Source organism: Columba livia, chromosome 1, assembly GCF_036013475.1.
Source record: "Columba livia isolate bColLiv1 breed racing homer chromosome 1, bColLiv1.pat.W.v2, whole genome shotgun sequence".
NCBI classification, from domain to species: domain Eukaryota; kingdom Metazoa; phylum Chordata; class Aves; order Columbiformes; family Columbidae; genus Columba; species Columba livia.
In genome coordinates, this window is record NC_088602.1 from 80,794,538 (window position 1) to 80,810,689 (window position 16,152).

The 16,152-nt window shown below is 37.9% G+C and overlaps 1 protein-coding gene across 11 annotated transcripts in view; it reads right to left on the reverse strand.

Moving 5' to 3' along the window:
• Nucleotides 1-16,152, reverse strand: part of ROBO1 (roundabout guidance receptor 1) — a 736,887-nt gene that overhangs the window by 49,260 nt on the left and 671,475 nt on the right. For all 11 annotated transcript variants that reach the window (XM_065064434.1, XM_065064469.1, XM_065064416.1 and 8 more), the window contains 8 exons: nt 13,434-13,558; nt 11,359-11,530; nt 8,573-8,778; nt 7,060-7,141; nt 6,724-6,892; nt 6,457-6,623; nt 2,727-2,848; nt 32-263 (listed from right to left, as the gene is read on the reverse strand). In XM_065064434.1, the coding sequence (XP_064920506.1) occupies nt 32-263; nt 2,727-2,848; nt 6,457-6,623; nt 6,724-6,892; nt 7,060-7,141; nt 8,573-8,778; nt 11,359-11,530; nt 13,434-13,558 (1,275 nt within the window). The remainder of the gene's footprint in view (nt 1-31; nt 264-2,726; nt 2,849-6,456; nt 6,624-6,723; nt 6,893-7,059; nt 7,142-8,572; nt 8,779-11,358; nt 11,531-13,433; nt 13,559-16,152) is intronic.

Consider the following 16,152-nt stretch of genomic DNA (forward strand, 5'->3'; position numbering starts at 1 on the left):
GAAAGATGAAGAGAGTTGGGATCCTACTTGCCTTCTTCCAGGGTCTTTGCAAATTTCACTTCACTATCTGCTCCCTGAAACTCATTAAAAAAAGGGCGGGCCTTGATTTCGTAGTTTACACCTTTCCTCAGCTCAGGAATGATAACGCTGTTTTTGGTTGGAGTCCTCACTTCAAAGATTAACCACTCTGACTCTCCATAGGATGCTGGTGTAGGCCGGTACAGAATTTTATATCCTTGAATATACTGGGATTGCTGGTCCACCTGGCAAGACAGCAGAATACATAACACATACTTCAACAAATATGAACCAGGAATGATCTTTGTGACACTATGCAGGGTCCTCGGACTATCTGTTCATTTTACACAAAATAAACAACAGTGCCAAAGCAGATAAAGGCTCCTTGCATTACAGCAAATTATAGGCCTGATTCACAAGCGCATTAATCTGTTTGATGTTGGTAGAACTGTGCTGGTTTCCGTGGATTTATGAAGGCATTAAAGGGGGATAACGGAGCTGCACAATATACCCAGCTCCATGAAACAGGCATCCTTTGCATCCACAGAACATCAGAGGAGCTCAGGACAGAGCAGGCTTCTGCCCTCCCGAACCTGCTTAGTAGGGAGGGGGGCTCATGAGGGAAAGGAGGAGGGTGAGGGCAGGGGATCTACAGCTCTGCAACTCAGGGTGATGAATAAGGAGATCAAAGAGACCGCCTGACAGCTCTCCTGAGGTGTGGAAGCTTCCTCAAATCCATGAAATGAGCACCACTTCCTGCCTGCTTCCCTCTGGAGAAAGGGAATTGTGAGGGCAGTCAGCTGGCACTATCTCCATCACTGTGATTACGCTGGGCTCTGTCCCAGGGCAGGTTGGCCCAAGTGGCTCCTCCGTGTCCACCCGCTCGGTGGGAGGCTTCTCAGCCAGACGGAAAGGGCTGTTTTGAGAGGGCTCAGAAGAGGCTCACAAAACTCAGTACAGTAACACAGATGAGACTTGGAAAAATGAACTAAAATGACACATGGTGGTCCTGATTGCTTTTTTGTCCATGGCCATTTTATATCATGTGTATGGAGAAAGAGATCTTAACGTAAACAAGGGTGAGACTCAATGTGTTTGGCTACAGCTGAAACAGAAAGCTATCTTATAGAAGTGATCTCCTGTGGAGCATTCACTATCTTTTAACTAACGGTTTCAATTTCTGATGAGTAAGAAAGTCTCATAACAACAACAAAAACATTCTTATAAGGGCATCAGATTTTCCATATTTTTAAAAATCTCATACAGTGCTATAAGAATACTGCTTGCAGTTTTACTCCAAAAAGCAACGTTTCATTTTTAATAATCACATTAAAAAATGTGTGTGTTAGCTGAAACTGAGGTAATGCTCATTTTTGAAACTGCAGAGTAGCCACAGGCCACCCAAGAGACTGACAAAAACTGCCTGTCTGGAAAAGGTTGTTCTGTAAGTAAAGGTCAAACAAAATCATGCTAGGAACCTCAAAGATGTTTTAATGCTATTAGTTCAAACAGGAGATTGACTGCTGCAGGTGGTCGTACCACAGGTGACAGTGTAATTACTGTGCAACACAGGAGATATTATTTGTACTTCTGCAGCACCAAGGAGCCCTGGTCATAGACCAGGACCCCATTGCGTTAGGGCTCCTTTACAAAGTAAAAATATCTTTTGTTCTTATTCAAGGTGTTCTGCCATGGCATGGCAGGGGCTACACTCTGTACTCCCATACACTGTCTCTGCCAATATATTGACATGTTCAGACAGAAGTCATAAAAAGATCTCCAAGCTCACTCCTTTTGGATTTATTCCTACATCTGATATAATTATCCCCCGTTTTTATTCCATTCTGCATTCTGTTTAAAAACTGCTCTTCTTCGACTTACATTTTCTTATCTCATTGCTTGGTACTTGCTGTTTCCCGTGCTGTTCTTTCTCTTCATTTCTACCTCTTGATTGCCAAATGTCTCCCACGGTAAGCCACTTCTAATCCTTTTTCTCACTGAGGCTTCAGCCTTCTAAGCCTATTTGAATCTTTTTCCACCTATGTTCCCATTCCCTTTGTTTCAGGCCTCCTACAGTATTGTTTCCTCACTCCCTCATTTCCTCTGCTATATCCCCTATGCAGCCAGCTTCCTGCACCCTCCCACCAGAGCAACATCACCGCAACCACTGAAAACCATCTGACATTTTTGTCTCTTCTCCCTGTACTGTGTGTACTCATCACAGCATCATGGGAAAGGGTAGGTTCAGATGAGGCTATACAGGTTTAGGTGTGTTTCTCAGTATGTATGTAGGATGGAGGTAACACTTTCAAACAGAATTATGCAGTATTCCTCTCCACTGGTGACTGACAGACAGGCAAGTGCCCGTGTTATCTCATTAACGGGACTGATACACTTCCTACTGCAAGCAGTGCAAAAGCTTCAAATGATATGACTTAAGAAAGCTTTGATCAGTCCTTTAGCTTCCAAAGGAGGGGTCTGAAACTCTCACCGTTATTTTAGGCAGTACTTTCTATGGAGACATAAAATGGTGGAAATGAAACAAAATTTAATGAAGTGGAAAGCAAAGCCCAAGTAACACTCATTCCAGAGGCAAACATCTGCAAATATACAAAGTACAGAACTTCTTAAAGTGTGACTCCACTGCAGTCAAACAGAACAATTCAGTAATATACATTAGCACCTCTGTGATACATATTTTTACTTACTGTCCAATGAACTTCAATTGAGGAGGAAGAAAGGATAGTAGGGTTGTGTAGATGTAGTACCACATCACCTAGTTCTCTTTGGACCTGCTTGTGATCCACACCTTGACTTGTTGGTGGAACATCTGTAATAATTTAAGATTCCATTCTCAAAAGTATATACAAGTGTTAAAATAAATACATGTAAATACAAGTTCCATTCTCACAAGTATCTAAGATTGTTAAAATAAGTATATGTAAATACAGATGAATATATAAGAAAGTATATGATGCTATCACCAATAAAGTTTACCCAAAATACTTCCCAATTCTGTAAAAAAAAAACTACATGTAGTATTTTCCCAAGAAAATCACCAATGCCTAGGCAGTATCAAATCAATGCACTGCACTTTCTTCGGCAGAGACACACAGGAGGGAAATGCTGCATAAAAAGAAAAAACACACTCAGGGATGTCTTTGGTAAATGACTACAGCAGTATCTCTTTATTTTTTGCTGTTGTGAGGAAAAAACATTCTATTACTTTGCAAAGTCCCAGAGTCCAGGAAACCTACAAAGAACGGTAAAAGCAAAAGCTGTATCTTCAGATAAATTCATGGGCAAACTTACTGTTTCTAATTACAAAAGAAATGTAACAACTGAGGAAAAGAAAAAGGAGCCACGTGGCTGCAGGCTTCCTGATGACTTCTGTAAATGGGAGGCAGAGCAGAGCTGAGTGCTGTCCAGCTCTTCTGACATTTGGTCTAACTTGTAGCCAAAAGAATTGTTCATATGCATGAAGGGACAAATTCTCAAAATACACAACGGTACAATGGAAACATATTTTCTGCATGCAAAGCCCTTGAAAAGCATATTTAACTGAAATGGAATGACTGTCAGAAATATATAGAATTTATAAGACAATCACTAATAAGGTGTCTAAAATAGACAGGTACTATGGACAGCAGAGTAACATAGTTTCTGTATTCATTTCATATATGTCTCCGAGCGCTTCATTTTAAGGAAATACCATGCTGACTATGGCTAAAAATCACAGACTGAGAAATCTATTACAAGCACTTACAGTGATTTCTAATTAGTGATTAGTCTAATTCAAGATACAAAGTAATGCATTACATAAACTTTGCTTCCCTGCCTGACCTCCTCTAGTGACTATGCAAGATCAGGAAATCTTCAAGGGTTCTGTTCCATACCCATCTGCTTAAAAGAAGTGCCAATAAGAGAGTACACAGAAATTGCATATATATTTATGTACAACTACAAGTACAGTAATAAGTCACAGTAGGCATGGAAAGCACAGCTGATGCTGATATAGAAGACACTTACTAATGCAAGTGCAACAGATGCAAAGCATGATTTCTGGATGGTGGTCATAGTCTCAGTTTACCAGCTTTTGGCCTTGTCTAAATAATAACAAAAACCTAGTAATAATGGATTAAGACAAGGCATGAGGACAACTTTCTTTCCAAAAATGTAGCTCCTATTTGTAAATACAAGGCCTATGCCACTTTTTAACTTTTATCATACGGTTTCCTCAACATATATACAAGAAGCCAAAAAAGCAAAATGTGGCTAGCGTGTAGTTAGTGGGTGACAAATCTGGATTCTTAGCAAGGAACACTAATAGTAACAGAAAAACAAAACCAAAAACCCCACCACTGAGTCATTGCTGAATCCACAGGTAGTATGTTCCACCAAACAGTCCATTTATCAGAATATTTTCCTTCCCACAAAGTTTGAAAGCACTGAAGAGAGAAACTTCTGTTTGAAGATTTGCCTAAATATCACCCAGCTGAGAATGTAACAGGAAACTCGGTGGAATAATTAGTTCTCTCTTTGCTAGCCATAAAAGATGAGTCATCAACAATGTGAATCAAACTATTAATAGGCTCGGCCATTTGCACATCTGTGCTATAAAACAATATGTATGCTTCCTTATTTTGGCTCCAAGCTTCCAAGACAGGCACTGTCAGTGAGAACACCTAAGCATGTTGTTGCTGATGTTGGTAAAGCGTAAAGATGAAGGTAGGTTAGGCTCCTGGCCTGACCATGTATTTAGGACAAGATTATATCACCATATAGACAAAAGTAAACTGGAAATTTTGGAACTTATTTAGCTAGACCACAACTTACACAAAACTGAAACAGTATTGAAAGAAGAGTAGAACTGTTTTAAGGAACTTGACATTTGATTACATTTCTTACAATTTATAAAAAAAGTTATATATTGGTTTTTATTTTCACGCAGTCTTTGTGTGATTCTCAAGTCTTCAGCTCTATGAGATGCTCAGAAAACAGCAAAGCTTTTCCATGTCACTATAAACCATTCAGTTCTGTGACTGAACAGAATACTCTGCTTCAGTCACTGTTTATCAGAGTCAGGACAGTGATGAGTTCATTGGGACATTCAGACCTGAGACCTCATCTCATCTCCAGTAATGAAACCACACTGCATCAAAAACGGATTCATGCAGAACACTGCAGCCTGCCTGCATAATAAAACTTGTTGCCCTATTCCAAGGAACAGAGAAATCATTACATTAGGTTACTAAGTCTCTCTTTGGTAACAGACCAAGGAACCTGTGCAACCCCTATTTTCCGTGTGGCTGTGGCTCTGCTGTCTATATATCCACTGAAATGGTCGCCCACCGGAAGAAATGCGTAATAACAAAGGACAGCAATGTGAGACTGTTCATCTCCCATGGGAGTAGAGAAAGACTTGGTTTCAGACCAACTTCAGGAAAAATGAGAAGTCAGGAAATGAAAATGCTTTGTTTCCTTTAAGGAACTTCCTTTCAAAAACAAACATGTACTTACTTATGCAAACAAAGAAACAAACATACAACACAAGCACTCTTCAAATGCCAATGGGTCAATTCCTCCAGTAAGCAGGGAAAAGCAGGGGGAAAAAAAAAATGATCTCTATCATTTTTCCTGCCAAGAAGAATATGCCCAGTTTTCACCCTCATAAGAAGCAAAGTATTTCCACTGGAAAAACGCACACAGCAAAGCTGCAGTGCATTATTCCCTGTACACCATCATAAGTATAATTTATTTTCTACAATGAACACAAAATTATTTTAAATTTTACATAGCTCTATTTGGTCTGCATCTAGACCTCAATCACAGCTGGAGTCAGCGCATGACTTCTTCATTCACTATTAACTGGCCTTTTCTTCCACTTGGCTATCTGTGAGCAGTGTCTCTCTTCCCTACCGTTTCACTTTCAATAGCAGTACTATTGCAATACTTTTAGTATATTGACAAAAACTCTTCTTTACTGGCTCAGGATGCCAAATTCCTTAAAATTTTAAATTTCTCTGTTTCCTAATGCAGCAGAAGCCAAATTATACTATGTGCTCTTTCTGTCTCAGTCTTAAGCCTCATTTGTTTCACTGGACATAAGAATAACATTTCCAAGGAATTTGAGGATTTGTGTGACAACAAAAAAGTCAGAGATTACTTCTGTTGCTAACAAGAGCTATTCTGCAAGATATAACTATCTTTGGATAAGAGATACTAGGGTTCCTTTAGGCAGTGCAATATGCTGTCTAAGCAGCTTCTAGAATCCATGTTATAAGGAAATGCAAGTTTAAACATTGTATTTTACTATCTAGCATATATTATAGCCAAGACCGACAAATGAAAGCTAGCAGAATTCCTGCATCTGGTTTTGCTCAGTCAAATTGTGACAGCCACTGTGAACACCTACAATGTTCAGTATCAAAAGCTTACCTTGAGTTTTCACTGGATCAGATATTTGGCTTGGGTCACTTAGTCCATATGCATTAGCTGCCCTCACAAGGAATAGATAAATTGCATTAGGTTTTAGCCCTTTAACTGCAAAACTCTCTGTTTTCACATTTTCAGCTACAGTTTGCCAGCTGCTACCAGATGCATGGCTAAGGATAAAACACACACAACAGCAGGTTAGCACGTGCTTCTTAAAAAACATATTATATATGAGCATAAGTACAACAAGATCACATGAGACTTTCATACCTGAAGGCCTCAATTATGTAAGAGGTTGGTGTTGCACCTGAGTTCAAATTAGGTTGCCATGACAACGTTACTGTATTTCTGCTGACATCTGTAACCTCGGGTTTCGATGGAGCACTAGGAATCAAGTTTGGGTCAGTGGGTCTTGGTGGCTGCACTGGGACTCCAAACTCTAACAAAGGAGAGAGAAACGCTGAGTATAGACAGGAAGCAGCTGTAAGCTAAATGCTGTTCACATCTGCACTGGCAATTTATGACAGAGTCAGGTAACTTCTGCATTTCAATTTCTGATTTTCCTTTATGTATTTTCTCTACGCAGAGGAGCCCTAATTGATTTACCTTGGACCTCTATGTATGCACTCCATGTAGCTTCGCCACTTGGGGTTGAAGCGATGCAGGTGTACCGACCAGTGTCACCCAGCTGAGTGGGAGAAGAGAAGAATAAATATTTGAAACAATCAGGCACTCAGTGGGCTAGAAAAGTAATTACAGCTCTCTGTGTTCCCCCATGAATATGGATAAATGTATTAGGCTACAAAAACTTCGAACCAGAAACTTCTTCCATTAGAAGTCTGATTTCATGTGCTGCAAAATGAAAATAGATACTTATTTCTGAATATTCATTAACAAACTGGAAAAGCTGCAGATTCTAATTTAATGCTACCTATTCTGTAATGAACAAACTGAAGGCCTATTCTTGTAGCATTTATTCCTTACTCTGCAGAGGTCCTGACAAATAAATTGAGAAGGAACTCAAATGTCAAGAGCCCATGCAACTGTCAGCCTTCTGCCTAAATAATAATGCCTGGGGATTTGTCTGGACTGCAGCACTGGAGAGCATGTCATCCTTGAAACAAAGCTTAAATATTACACAGGACCTTGTACATCTGGGGTTCCCTGTGTTAGTATAAATTTCACTCTACGGCACACCCAAAAAAGAACCTCCATATGCTATTCTCATCCAGTTCCGAATGTTGGATTATTTGCCCATATGTGACTGAACCACATTTCAAAAGAGCTTATTTTTTTTCCCCCAAAATAAATGCTATCTTCCTAAGGTCCCAGCCTCAGCAGATGAGCTGAACAGAAACGCTCAAAAATCAGAGGTTCAATATCTAAGTCAGTGTAGCTCGTGACTGGTTACAAGGCAACTCTTGGGAATATAGTAAAGTAATGTATTCAGCCTAATTTTTTAAATATTACTACACTTCAGACCACAGGAAAGATAGCGGAGAATAGCCAGTACTCTAAAACTTAACAACATATTAAAACATCTTACAGCGTGTGAGGCATGACCAGCAATACTGACCAGGTACTTGCTATAATTCCCTAAGGAAGCTAGGTATTTGACAGGTGATTTACCATCTTAAGCTATGTTCAGAGAGTCAAGTGAATATGTTTAAACTTTAAAAATTGTTCTGAAAAAGCTGTGTGCATGGCTGTATTACTGCAGTATGCTAAACAAAGGTTTTCTTTATAGACATTTGAAATAATTAGATCATTTTAATCTATTAGTGCTAAAGCCCGAATAATCCCAGAATTCATCTTACTGAAATGCAAGTTTTGCTGTTCCCTTCATGTTTTAAGTAGCAAATAATTTCCTTAACTAACTAATACCTCTTAAAAGCATTTTCCCTTATGAAATCTGAAATAATGTGCCCTAGGCAGAATAAGCCAAGGTGTTAAGCATAAAGAATGAACTACCTGAAAGCACGAAATATCAACTATTTTAATACAATTATTTAACATTTCATTAATTCTAGATGCAGCATTTACTACATCAAAAGTGCCTGGAGGTAAATAACCAATGTGCAACGAGCAGCAAGAAAACCTGTTTGCCAGTTCAAGCTACCTTGGCATATCGGATCTGTAACGCTCCTGTCTCCAGCTGCTTGATGCGAGAGTCCTGGGTGGAAACGAGGATCCCATCCTTTTTCCAGAGGATAGTGGGCATTAAAGCGCCTGTGGCCACACAGTTCAGTACTAAAGTACCATCTACAGCTACAGTTTGATTCACAGGACCCTGTCGAATGACAGGGGGAGGCCGGTCTGCAATCACTGCCAGAAGAAACAACAGGAAAGAGATTTCTGCAACTGGAAGCAATTTTCTAATAATCTAAGCAACAGCAATTGCTTGAGGCTTTGAAAGAAACTAAAGATAATTAAACAAGTAATTCAAGTTGGAGGCATGCATTATTCAGGGCAGGGTGCACTATAATGATGAACAACTACAGAATTTTAACATGATACACAACACAGTATCTTCAGAAAGTAAAGAAGTAGGGCATATTACATAGTGGTATCTGCTAGGTAGTCTCTAATTCTCGTGTCTTTATAAAGTCCTAATGGAATGAGAAAGGACTTCCCAAATTCTTTGTTAATGCACAGATTACACCTTGTTCATCTTTTACCATGCCGCAGGCCTGCATAGCAGAATTCACACTTTCAGCATTCAAAGACAGAGAAAAAGGAGGTGGGCAGGCAGGGGAATAACCTGGCAAACAGGTACTGCTTAAAAAAATGTTACTGTGTACCACCAACTCATCTTGGTGCTGTTTCCTAGTTGGGAGATGTCTAGCAGTAGGGTAAACACAAAGCTAATAGGAACATATTACATTATTTCAACTAAGGAATACTTTTCCAGTAGCTTCCCACTTTTAGTTCTGTGATGACTTATCCTGTCAATATGACTTCAAAATCACAGCGTGTTTGCATCAATTTTAACGCACCTTTCACACAATGAAAATTAAATGTTATTGATGGGTTATTTAATAACTATGCACAGAAAGGTATAAAGCGGTCTCAGTATTCACAGAAAAAAGAATAATCATTAACATGAGGTTTTCTTTCCATTATCCAATAGAAGATCAAAACAAAGAGGTAAAAGCTCTTATTATCTTATTTCATTTCAGTGACCTCCTCTGCCTGGACCATCCAACAGGACATGGACTGGTGATCTGAAAATTGTCACAACTTTAAATGACATAAATCTGTTCAGCAATGTCATGAGAGCTCCTGTAATTTAAAAACTGGTTTGGTAGCCAAAATATAAACCTGAATTTCTTATAATTTGCGAACTTCAGATAATTTGACATTACTTTTCACAATAGGCAGGGCTTTAGTACTGTTTTTTTTTGGCTAAATTCCAACTCCTGTAATTTCATTTGCATGTTCAAATGACATTCTTTATTTTCAACTGTGTAATTTATCCTTTACTTCTTGTCCCAACCTGTTGCACTGCAATGCACTGCGAGGCCATTTGCATCTCTCTCTGCAGAGACAGGCAAAATAAGCTCACTTATAGATTGTGTTGTATTTGTCTTGACAAATTTGTAAAGAGCCTTGCATTTGTCAATGGTAAGGTGCTGACCAATCTGTACTCTACATTAGAAATCCAATGCCGCTGAAAACCATGGTAACTTTAAGTGCTGCTGAAGCTGATGGCAATTTCTGTTACCTATAGGAATATCAGGTATCATTCTGCATATCCTGCCTTCACTTTCATAAAAGTACAAAAAAAAAAATTACTGTCCCAAGATGTTATACAAAACAACCATCCATCAGATCAATCCAGATCTTATATCCATGGTAAAGATATTTAAAATAAATTGATTTTTCCAAGTTCAGATATCATAGGTCATTAAGAGAAGAACTCTAAAAGCTAAGATCCTTATCTTAATTTTCTATTTATTTTTTTTTTTTCCTCACCTTGCCCTAGCCTTGTCCCCAATGGTATATGAATAAAAGTGGCTTAAGAAATGTGGCTTACCACTTGTGAGAAACCAGAAAGGATTCAGTCCTATCCTTCCAAACAATCTCAGTCCAGTAGATGTAAATGAACAATTTTATTTTCCAGGTTCATGGCATGCTTCCAGCACTGTATTATTTCTATGATTTCTATAGGACAGAGGCCTAGCGTATGGAAACTTCTCTGACAACAGCTTCCCACCCCTCAAAGTCTCTCTACAGACTGCACTTATCCTCTTTTTCTGTAAGTAGTAAGATTATTACTTTTCCTGGTATCTTTGCTATTAAAATATGAAGTATTTCTGATAATTGGCAAGTTGGCCTCACACTAGCATATATTACTGCTTGCAGTCATGCTCCCTGTAGCTTTTTCAACTTAAACTTTGTCCCAACTGCTCTTTAAAGGAATGTATAATAATAATAATTTGTATGTTATTCTGCTGACTTCCAGACAGATTGAGGTTTTTTTTCCTTGTTATACAGCAATATTAAAAAAAAAAAAAAAAAAGGGAAAAAACAGATAAATAGAGATGGTATGCAAATGGACACAGTAGAAGGGATAAAGACCTAGGCGGCAAACAATCAGAAAGTAAACTAAATCCAGTAGGGAAAGCTAAGAAAGTGTCAGATAAATTAACAGACCTGATAAAAATCCATGAACTAAATACAAATACAAAATGGAAATACCAAATACAAAATGGAAACACTGTATTATACAACATCCAAAATTTTAAACCCCTGACAGAGATTGGCAAAACAGGACTTTTATGTTCAAAGACACATGCCATCCACATTTATGCAAAGTAGATACCAAAGCAGTGCCACATCATCGTGTTGCTGTCTTTAAGTGAAAATAAAAACTTGAGAATGATAAAATAAAGACATCATTACCATCAGTAACTTCCAAGTAGGCTTTTGTTATGATACTTCCCGCAACATTTAAAGTCTGGCAGATATAGTACCCAACATCAGATCTCTGGACGTTGGTGATAGTGAGGTCACCTGTCTGGGAAACTGAAAATCGGCTGGATGACTGAGGGGGCTGGTATGAGAAAAGCAGATTCTACAAGATGTACAGGAAAGAAAGTGAGGAAAAAAAAGGGTTAAACAAATTCAAACATCAATAATCTTAACTTTAATATATCTAAACATGTTCATGTTTTCACATTATATGTAAAAAATTCTGCTCTTCATATCTTAAGCATGTCTATACCACAATATTAATAGCTTTCATAGGATTGTTTGTGATAAAATGGGTGCAGATACGCACATATAATTGTGTGATTGCTCTAATGCTCTCTATGGTCAACGCTGGGCTTTACACAAAGTTAAAAGGGCACTAACAAAGATCTGATATATATAGCTACTGTAATGACCCAAGCAACCAGGCAAACCTAAGTAATTTGCTCTAACACCCTTTTTTAGAACTCACTCCAGGGTATTCTATTTATTTCATTTAAATGCAGATGTTGGTTTACTTATTTGTATTTTAACTTTCAACTTTCTAAGAATGGCACAGTTTTTTAAAGAAGAGATGCTGTTTAGGTCTCTCTAATCATAGCATGTGTATTCTATAATGAGCCTTATAATATAGAATTAAATCCCATGCCAGTTTCTACACAATAGTTTTGGTATGAAGCACATAGTATTTTAGGAACAGTGTTCAAAAGCCAGAACAGCAACCATAACAGTACAAGTCTGTCACATCAAATACTGGTTCTAAATTTCTACCTCTGGTTGAATAATTAGTGAAGGAGAATACTTCAATGTCACAGAGGCTATTTCTTATCCTCTCTTTATCTTGCCTAATTACATTTTGCATTTCCAAAAAGCATCCAAAGGAACAGAACACAAAATCCACTTTAATATTAGCAAACCCCATTCATTGACCTCTTTCTCCAGTACCATTGTTCATCACAATTGGTTACCACTCAGCAAAGTGAAAAATGAGACAGAAAAAATATCTACTAGCTAATACTTGTCAAATAAAAAAAATAATCCAGTTGATAGAAAAATACAAAAATAGTATTCCAATATATTTATACCATGGAAAATTATCATCTATATTTGGTTACTAGTTTAGTTGTACTTAGGTATTTAGACAGAAATGTTGCAAATGGAGTAAAGGAGTCAATCTCTAAGCAATCTCAATTTCTCTGCCCTGTTGTTTTGTAACACAAAGAACCCTGTCATATCCTTTTGCACCATTCATTCCCTCGAAAACCAGACTCCCATATTCCTTCTTTCCCTCCAATACGGAATACTTTGTGTTACACCTCTCCTTCAAAAAATGACTCTGAAAGAAAACTCTGATTCACTTGCTCTGCTGTATAGTGTTTCACCCATTGGCTTTCAAGAGCCTTTACAAAGAAGCTGAAAATAATTTTCCCTCCCATTCAAATAAGGAAGCTGGGAGAAAAAGTGACCTATTTGGGTATGAGAAGTCAGCCAACTGACTGGCTGTGAGAGTAAATCTCCTTCGTCCCAAACCGGTATCCACACATGTAGTGGAGCAGATCAATACAGCAAACAGTTTAGTTTGCCAGACACACACAAACACATGGCAAACTAGCAGCTGAACCCAGAGACAAACTTTCTGAAAATCTGGGAGTTCAAACAAACTTCAGCACTAGTCATCTTTTCATCTCTTTAAAGTTTCTCCCTGATAGGTGAAAAAGATTTACATAGCAGTGGAACATGAAATGTTTCTAGTGTCACAGATTTATTTTTTCATTCACGGAGAAAATAGGTAATTGAGCAAAACATGGATATTCTTTCTAGGAAGCCTGACATCGCCTAGCGTGACTGTGGCTTAGAAACAGAGAAGAAATATCCAGCTATCCAGCATCTCCAAGCTCCAGACCTCATTTTCACATCTTAAAAACAATAATGAACATATTTTTCTTTCATGTGACATCACCTCTTCAAGAAACTTCCAGGAAGGAGGATCAGAAAGTCTGTTTTACCTGACTTCCCTCTCTCCGCCAAAATATGGCTGGCTGAGGGTTTCCAGTTGCTTCACACTGGAAAGTCACCGTTCTCCCCAGTGCTGCTACCTGATCTCGCGGCTTTACAACAAACTGTGGAGGCTCTGAAAGAGGAAAATAATGAAGAAAATAAATCACACTGCTGTCAGAAGACCAAAGTCAGCCTAATTGAAGGCCACAATTTGCCTATTGACTTCAAATGTTAAGTTTCTTTAATAAGGAATGGCAGCACAAAGAGACATCAGTCCAACAGTCACACCATCACTGGGATCATCTTTTCTGTTGCTGGACCTCCCAATTAAAACTCTGACTTTGCACCACCGGCTTTTATTCGTGACAACTTTTACAAGAAAGTGAGTCCCACTGACTTAAGGAGACAACTTGCAACAGTCACCAATATGAACAAATTTGTTACAACTTGGTTTTTAATGGAGGAGTACGGCTGCAAGTCATAGAATCACAGATCTCAATTTGTAAGGGACCCATAAGGATCACCGAGTCCAGCTCCCTGGAAAGGAGTCTGAACAGAGAAACCTTTGAGGGGCAACTGGCCCACAGGCCACACTTTGCCGAGGGCTGCAATAAACACTGTTGAGTAACTATGTGAATTCAGGGCTTACTTGCACAACATCTTTGATTTAGGAAAGCTGAGGAGAGAAAAATCCTTAATTCCTTATAGAAGAGACTTTTGATGTGGTTGGGATTTCAAAAAAATTTAAAGTCAAAAGCCCCAGAAATACTGTTGAATGAATTATAATCATTTACAATCTTCAGTCCAATTACTGAAGAGGAATCAATTTAAAGGACCAGCAGAGCTAAATGTCTTCCTCATTTACATAGGCAAGGGCATGTTCAAACAAAATATATATGTAAATGAAGGCAAATTTGAAACAGCTGCTCAGCCTAACATTATAAGTATTGCCAGCATTGTCCAAGCTCTTGAATTTATACAGACTTCAAAAACCTCTTCATCCAGTAGTAAATAGAATGTCAAAAAATGTCAGTCACATAAAAAAAAAGAATCAGCATAGATGACAGCATTCAGTATCTTGATGGAGCTAGCACAAAAAAAAATAATCTGGCTTGTTTTATAGGCTGTTAACACTTACTTCTTGAAATATGTGCATTAAATGAAAGTCCATTTACTTATTTATTTCCAACTCCTTTTGATCATGTGTCCAAAACTAGTTATCCTCTCTTTTTTGGGTTGAGAATAAAGGGGATGTTTTGAATCTGACTTTAATAAGTCAAATGGTTTCGGTGTTTTGCTTTTTTCCTTACAAACTTTCCTGTATTTACAAGATTTTCCTTTAAAAAGAATGTGACTCACGTAATTTAAAGATATCACTCAATGTGTCCTTTCTAAAAGAAATGGCTTTCAGTGTTCACGCAGGCCAATACTTTCAGTTATCTGTTCCTCAAGCCTTGTGATTTTGCTCCCTACTGAGTTCACCTTAGAATATAGTCTTCTTATGACCCTCTTGCTTTGGGAAGAATTTTTAAAGCATAACACATTATTATTTACATTTGGATTCAAATTCTACCTATCATACGACCTCCTTAGATAAGAAACTACCAAAAGTAAAGGTGAGATTGACCTACAGTAATGAGCAGACTTCAAAACATTTAGCTCTGAAATGTTCCATCAATACTTCGGAAGAAGATGTGGGAAAACTTTGACGTGGCAGCACATTTAATGTAGAATGGAAGGTGAAACTGTTGGAGGTTTGACACAGGGTTGTAAGGTATGACGTGGAAAATGGAGATGAGGGTGAAGCACCTTTGAAATGCTGTTGGATTCTAATAACAAGAATAAATTTAGCATATAGTTAAATGTGGGGCTTGGCTGGTTCTGTACTGGTCTGTGACAAACCACAGAAAACAGAACTGAGGGTTTCTAAATCCTGCGCTAGTGCAGAGGATTTGTAAGGTTTCAGACTTCATTGAACCTGAGAATGGGGACAGCTATAGAGAGGTTAAAATGGTCCTGACCACTGAGAAATAGCTTAATTCTAGTACCTGAAGACTAATGTTCAGGGACAACTGAACACAAAAAACTAGGGGAAATCTAGTCTTTCAGATAACCATGGTAGAATATATATAAAATGTAATAGGTATATAGGTATATATAAAATGAATATAAATATAAAATGAAATAGGTAAATGTTTCTCCAGGTATTATTCTAAATTCATATTTTGTATGTATATTATTCTTATAATGCATATATGTCTTACTCTAAATCTATTGCCATTAAAGTAAAAAGTTAAAACCCTATTAGCTTGATTGTCAGAAGAATTCAAACAGAGTTAAGTGAAACTTTGTAATAAATTCCATTCAGTGTTTACTGTACAGGAAGTATTTTCACCATCCTTTTTTAATTTCAGTTTGCTTTCACACCTTGGGTCACATATGTGTGGTATGTGATGAATATACTGTAAAAGATGCTGAAATAATAATCCACTTAAGGAAAGAACAACTTCTATCCTTGAGACCTTTAAAACAGAATTAATTTTTTAGGGAACATTTTAAAGTTCAATAATGCATTCACCGAAGAAAGAAGACATTTGGATTTGACTCGTTACATCACGTAAAAACAGACAGAAAGTGAGCAACCCATTACCTTTCTCTTTGCCATTAAGTTACCCATACTTCATGCAGAATTTATTCTGTGCGATGTGTCTTGTCAATAACAAGTAA